Below are 7,089 nucleotides of genomic sequence, written 5' to 3' on the forward strand. Positions count from 1 at the left end.
TTGTGAAATTTTATGTCATTTAAGGGTATGGTTATGTATCATTAAAAAGTGTGTGCATTTATAGATTTGATAAAAGGACTGCAGTGTCAAATAATTTGCATATGCAGGTTTTAAACAGGGGAGCTGGTATTGTTATCTCTCCAGCCAGTTGGCCACCCCCTTGTATGTTGCTCCCAGAATTCTTTCATTTGATTGAACGATGCAGCAGCAATCCTTGCAATTTGAGAATGTGCGTCACTTTGTTTTGTTAGCCCACAGACCACAGCTCTGTTCTGGGCACATGGCTACTTTGACCTCCAGGCACCTCCATTCTCACCAGCATGATTTAAACTTTTTGAAGCATTTCCTTGGGAAGGTTTCCTATTACTCTTGCAGAAACCATAGAGACTCGAGGAACAAAAATCGATGAATTGATTTCTGGTAGATACTTCTCTGGTATACAAGAAACCTTTGATATCATGATGAAGTATATTCTTGGCATGGCAAGTATGCAGCCCTTTCGTAAGCTGCTCTGTATAAATTAAAAGAGAAGAATGTTTGAGAAATATGAATAGACCTTTTTAATCAAGATAATTTTGTAGCGAGCAAACTAAGTGATAGGTTGCATTGGTGTTTTCCCCCCTGTGGTCTGTTCTGTTGGGTATGCTCTGCTTTCAGGTGCTAATTCTGTTTTTGATGGACCCTGTGTTTCGTATTACTTCAGTTGTCAGTTATATTGCTCCTGTTTTGCACAATGGCAATTGGTACCACTGCTTTAACTGTCACAATTCCTGTTTTGTGCCTTGCTGATCGGCTCTTTCTTTTCCAATATGTATGCTTGAGCCCCTGTGCAACACCATGTGTACTCTCTGTTTTCTTGTTGCATGTACATCCATCTTTAGCTTTTGATTCAGGTGATATCCGTCTATAAAGTTTACCGGTGTGTCTATGACAGGATGCATGACTAGTTTAAGTTTGACCATTTGTTTGGTTTTGTACAGAGATGCCAATTGGTTTAGCTTCTTTTACCCTGTGCTTAATATTCCTCAATTTTTCAGAGAGAGGGATTATGTGTTGGGAGGGATTTCTATCATCGGGGGTTGCACAATACGAAAACCAAGCTTTTCTGGCTGTACTTTTTTGCTTTGGAGATTTGTAAGGCCATCACCTTTTTTTTTTGCAGTTTATAGTTCTGTATGAATCGCATCAAGAATCATAGTCTCAGAGAGTTATTTTCGTGTCTCGGCTATCGTTTCTAAGACAAAGTTTAAGTTCCTTTTGTGCTTTTGCTTCTCTTATTACATAACACAGTTTGTCATCATTACGTGTGAAGTAAAATTTGCGGCAGCATCTAAAGCAAGGCGATGTATCCGGACATCCGGTGCAAACCTGAAAACTTAAATCGAGTGCCATTAGATCTACAACAAACGCATCCGCTCAAAGGTGGAACCCCGACCTGCCACTTAAAACACTACTGTACTTAGCAGATAACCCCTCTTTCCTACTCCCTCTGTCCCGTAATGTAAGACGTTTTAGTGTCAAAAAAACGTCTTAGGACAGAGGGAGTAATAATTTAGCTGGATGGACTTATCCCCTCCCGCTCCTACTTCCTGTACTGCAGAGAAAGCCTGAGGCTTGGCGGCCACAACCGGAGGAGCTCTCAACGTTCACGCCGGAAACACCGGCCATGGAGGTGAGGTAGAGCGACACCGGTGCCCGTGAACTGCAGGGGGGCACGTCCAGCACAGTGCGGCCGTTAATTTCGTGTAGGCAATCTCTGATTCAGTTCGTCTTGTACATATTATTCCCTTTGATTTTGTAGCTCCTCCTTAGTGAACTTCTAGCTGAATGCTGATGTAATTTGTCTATGTATGATGCTATGAACGTTATCACTCAAGATTCAATGTAAATTTTTGCTTCTGTTAATTTGATTCTGGAGTGAATTGGTTGTAGAAATCTACTGAGAAATGGTTATTTATCACACGGAGCGACATGAGTAAAGTCTGGGTTGGGTACTAACAACTTTAGCAAGCACTACTCTCAGCCTGTGAATAATGATGGAAACACCATTGCAACTAGCTACATGGTTGCACCTTTGAGTCAGAAGTATAGAAGAAGACTGTTAAAAGGAGATGAAAATGTGTACATGAACTAAAAATATGTGCATGAACGAACAAACAGATGGCTCGTGAACCACAAAATTGTTCAATCAGGGGCAAGAACTGAAAATGCAGTAAGCCTCAAAAGGTTGCACTTGCATGCTTGCAGCAAAGAGCAATTCATGTTCCTAAACTGGACATGCAGTGAGCAGTTCATATATTCCTACTCTTTCCTAAAAGATAACAAGCAGACTCATAACTGGTTGGTTCATTTATGCGGTAGAAAAGAACCTCCAAAATGACACAAATCGTCTCCTGATTAAATAGTGAACGCGAGAGTTTTATGGACAGTTCTTTGTAGAAGTTGTAAATGTACCAATCTCAAGAAATGAATCCTGCAGTCATTCAAGCATGAAGCAGGCCCTGCTGGTAAGACAAACTCACTTTGTTTGTTTCAGGACAAACAAGATAGCAACTTCACATGACTTTGTTTGGGCAAATACAGAATTCAAATGACCATCTCGTGAAAGCCTTTTGCAGTTAAGGATCATTAGATGCACTCGAATTCTGAGTATCTTCCGAAGAATCGAGTTTTTTTTTTTAAGTTTATGTTCTCCTCAGATCCAGGTACATGACATTCCAATTGCTTACAGGAATCAAGATCATTTTGTAGTGAGCAACTCGGCTTCCATTGCTGGTAAACTATCTAGCTCCTTCATCATCCTCGTTTATTAGACTGCTAGTCATCTGACTCTGCTCAGCAATCACCGGACAAGAAATTAGCACATCACTGACGCTAATCTACATGCCCATGGTACTGAAGAATACAGTACTTCAGAGGAGAATAATGTCAGCATCCAAACTCAACAAAACAGACCTACATCTGCACAAAATTCAGTTCCAAAAAGTATTAATATCGTATTTTGATTCCATATCGTATTTACCAAAGTATTAATATCATATATACCAAAAAACGTATTTACCGAATCGAACTAGCCGAATGTTCGGAGTCCACCGCGTTCCTAAATCAACGACCAAATGAGCAGGCAATATGATCGATAGCACCAAGCCACCTCACTATGCTGCTTGTGACACACTTGGATGCTCCTACCAAGGAAGAGGTTTGTCCTAAGTCAAACTTATTTACCTTTGACCAAGTATGTAGAAAAATATATATTGTTACTCCTTCTGTTTGAAAATAATTAAAGTTCTAGGTTTCATAAATCAAACTTTTTTAAGTCTGATCAAGTCTCTTTTTTTCGAATGTAAGTTTGACCAAGTATGTTGAAACATCTACATCGATCTACAAAATCAAATATATCTGGTATGAAAATATATTTCATAATGAATTTAATGAAGCAAGTTTGGTGTTGTATATGTTGATATATTTTTACGTAGATTTGGTCAAACTTGATGAAGTTTGACTTAGGACAAACTTAGAATTAGTTTGAAATGGAGGAAGTATTTAGAATATATATAATGAAAATATATTTTGTGACGAATCTAATGAAATAAATTTGATTTTGTAGATGTTTCCAAAACTTGGTTTTCAAACGGATGGAGAAGCCCCTTATCTGCTATAGTTCACTATAGTTCACTATGCATCGATCATGTGGAGCAGACGGCGGTGAAACAACCTAATTGGCTTTACCTGCAGGAGATGATTCCAAGCAACCTAATTGACCGGAAATAAGGAAGGGATTGTACCAACAAATGCCGCTTCGTATCTAGTAAAAAATGTTTCAGTACAGAACAAAAGAATTCTTGAAATGATGACTACCATATCATCGTATCTAGTCAAATTCCACCTCGTTCAATTCCTTGGACGATTCCACTTAATTCCTGCACCTATCATCAGGTGTCAAAGGAGGCAAATCTAAGTTAACTACATTATCACAGTCAGTAGCAAACTGCAAAGACAATGTTCGCTGGGTAAATGAGAATATACCAAACGTGGATATTTCATGACCTGTACACTGAATCAGTTTCTGATTTATTTCAACAGGGAAATCTAACAAGGACATGCAATACATAAGTAAACAACGTGTAGAAAGATGCAGCTCATTTTAATTATCAGGCACAAACAAAATGGAACAGTAATTTGGCAACAGAGACTATACTTGCTATCTGCTGAAGCATTGTGCCAAATGTTAACATTTCAGAGAGCAGTAACAGGCACTGAAGAATACTACCGTACGTCAGAGCAGAAATTCAAACTCAAGCCTGCATGTACAATTCCTCGAAAACCGTAGATACATACACCAAAACAGCAAACTGCATCCGCAGAAATTTCAGTTCCAGAAAGAATCCACTAAACATGTACGTATATTTCTGGCAAGGTTTCTATATCCACTCTCTGATAACAACAACAAAACTCATGAACAATGTGTTCACTCGGTGCTTCAGGTGTTCGCCACCACACCGCCAGTAACTAAGGACAGAATCATCTACTTGTACAATCTTTCGAGTACTTCCAGTTGATTGCCTCCAGACTCCTAACACGAAGAACAGCTTTCTGAAGTTTCCTAATTCCTCTTCCCACTGCAAATGAAGGTACGGTACCGATTTGTCTTCCGCTGCACTGTGACTGTTGGCTCACTCGTCGAAGTCCTCCCGGATCTTCTACTTCCTGCACCTGTCAGAGGAGTCAAAGAGCAAAGACAAGATTCGTCAGGCAAATGAGAATAGACTAGTGTCTGCTTTCACAGTAAACATTTCGTCAGGCAAACACAAGATTCGTCACGTAAATGAGCAAAGACAAGATTCAAAGGATTACTTCTTCTTGACTTTCACAGTAAACTAGTGTCTGCTTCAAAATTTCTAACAGGACATGCAATGCATAAGGAATTTTGCAAAAGGATGCAGGTCATTTTTTATCAGGCACTAGCTGCCTCTGACTACTTGCTATCTGCTCAAGCATCGTGCCAAATGCTAACATTTCAGAGAGCTAGTTGTACCTGTAACAGGCATATGTTGCAGAAAGTTAAAAGATCTTCAGAGGCATCATGTAATTAACGTTGATACCTTGTGGAAGAAGAAGATCCTGATGTTTTATTCTTCTTTCGAGGCGAACGGTCGTTCCTGTCATCCTCTTGGTCACTCTTTTCATCCTCCCAGTCAACAGCTTCGTCATTTTTATGCTCTGCCCTGGTCAAGCTTGCCAATCTTCTGGGAAGAAAAACATTGTAGTAGTACTTTGCAAGATCCTTTGTTTCCTTTTGTCCTAGCTCCTTCAAGGCAGTCTCCATGAACTTCTGGGGTTTATTCTGTGGAACCAACTTGTCAAGATCTTCGAGTTTCTTTCTGTCAACTGAAGCCCATAACTCTGCAACTTGCTCACCCATCGCATCAAGCCCGCAGTTTCTGAAAGCTTCCTCACCCAACTGATCCTTGATCCAGCTCCTCGCCTTGCCGACATGAACGCGTACACAGTCCTCGGATCCTGGATGGGAACACCTGCACCTGTCCACCACTTCTTTCCTCATCTTCTCTGACTCATCACTGGCTGGGATATCTATGTTCAGGCGACAGACAGTTGTGCCCAGTTTTGCTAAGGTTGCAGCTTTGTAATCATCAGCATCTGCTTCAGATGCAGCAGTTTTCCACTCAGGGATAGCAGCTAGATGATTCACAGGGACTGTTCTAACACGCTTCTGTGCATAACTTGACAAGTTGCTGATCTTAGGAGCTACTCCTTCCTGTGAACAAGCAGACTGAGTTAGACGCAGGTTCTTTCAAACAACACTGGATAAAAGAACTCAAACAATGTGGAGACGATTTTTGAACTAAATTTCGCAAGAAACCGGAGAAATTCGTCCAAATTTCGCACAAATCCTAAATCCTAATGTCCCCAAATTTCGCACAAATCCTGATATCCACAAGAACTCGGAAGAATTCGCACCTGGGAGTGAGATTTGGAGCGTGCCTGGCGCAACCCCGCGATCATCTTCTGCGTCGGCTCGATGTGCGCGCGGCCGCGCCCCCGCATCCCCGTGGCCACCACCCGCGCCAGCCAGACCGCCGCGTCGGCCTCGGCCAGGCCATTCCGCTTGCCCGCGTGTCTGGGAACCAACGGGAGGAGGCCACCACCGCCTCCGCCGCTGCTTGTTCCTCCCCCTCGTCCGCCACCACCTCCGCCCCGCCTCTTCCGAGCCTTCGTCGAAATTATCTTAGGAGCTGCTCCTTCCTGGAACAAGCAATGTGGAGACGATTTCAACTCAATTTCGCAAGAAATCTCGCAAGAAATTGGGACAATTTTGCACAAATCCTAATACCCGCAAGAACTCCGAAGAATTCTAACCTGGGAGTCGGAGCGTGCCTGGCGCAGCCCGGCGATCATCCTCTGAGTCAGCTCGATCTCCGCGCGGACGCGCCCCCGCGCCAGCCAGAGCACCCCGTCGGCCTCGGCCAGGCCTTTCGGCGTGCCTGCGTCTTCGAACGCGCGCCGTGTCAGCAGCGCCGCACCCCGTCTCGGAACCAACGAGAGGAGGCCTCCGCGCCTAGGGCTCCCTCCACCGCCGCCGCCGCTCCCGCTTCTTCCTCCCCCTCCTCCGCCGGCACCTCCGCGCCGCCTCTTCCGAGCCTTGGTCGCCATGACGGCAAACACCAAGGAGAGCGCAGCGAGCGCAATCACCAGAGCTACCTCCACGGGGAAGGGTCTCGCCGCCGAGGACGCCCGGAAGTACTCTTCCCAATCCCTCGGATCGAATTGCTCGAGATCCTCCCGCGTCACAAGAAGAACAGGCCCGAGCCGGGGCTCTGCGAACTCCAATGCCGAGCAATCTCCTCCTCTGGTGTTTTCTGGCTGTGGCCGCATTGATCGCAGCAACGAAACCTGCATCTCCGGCAGGTGCTCTATGAGCAGCAGTAGGATATGGTACGCTTCTTCGAAAGCCTTGTCTGATATGGGAAATTTTGGCCGCATCTTGGGCGTTGGCGGCGAGGAACAGGAGCGACGATGAGAGGAAGAAGCTTAAGGCGGTTACGGTGGGTTTTGGGAGGGGGCGCGCGG

The 7,089-nt window shown here is 44.0% G+C and overlaps 1 protein-coding gene across 1 annotated transcript; it reads right to left on the minus strand.

Annotated features, from left to right (window-relative positions):
• Positions 1-4,396: 4,396 nt before the first annotated feature.
• LOC119306576 (AT-rich interactive domain-containing protein 1-like) lies at positions 4,397-6,095 on the minus strand. Its single transcript, XM_037582758.1, has 3 exons — positions 5,980-6,095; positions 5,103-5,776; positions 4,397-4,713 (listed from the first exon to the last, which is right to left on the minus strand). Exons 1-3 carry the CDS (start codon positions 6,064-6,066, stop codon positions 4,701-4,703), a joined length of 774 nt encoding a protein of 257 aa, XP_037438655.1. The 5' UTR covers positions 6,067-6,095; the 3' UTR covers positions 4,397-4,700.
• Positions 6,096-7,089: the final 994 nt, after the last annotated feature.

Source organism: Triticum dicoccoides, chromosome 5B (assembly GCF_002162155.2).
Source record: "Triticum dicoccoides isolate Atlit2015 ecotype Zavitan chromosome 5B, WEW_v2.0, whole genome shotgun sequence".
Taxonomy (NCBI): domain Eukaryota; kingdom Viridiplantae; phylum Streptophyta; class Magnoliopsida; order Poales; family Poaceae; genus Triticum; species Triticum dicoccoides.

What these genes read in the sequence shown, in the direction of transcription:
- LOC119306576 (XM_037582758.1), bottom strand. Translation starts at nt 6,066, where the DNA reads ATGCGGGGGCGCGGCCGCGCGCACATCGAGCCGACGCAGAAGATGATC. An exon ending in GCTCCAAATCTCACTCCCAG is followed by an intron (nt 5,777 to 5,979) that starts GTGCGAATTCTT and finishes GCTTGTTCACAG; the next exon opens with GAAGGAGTAGCTCCTAAGAT.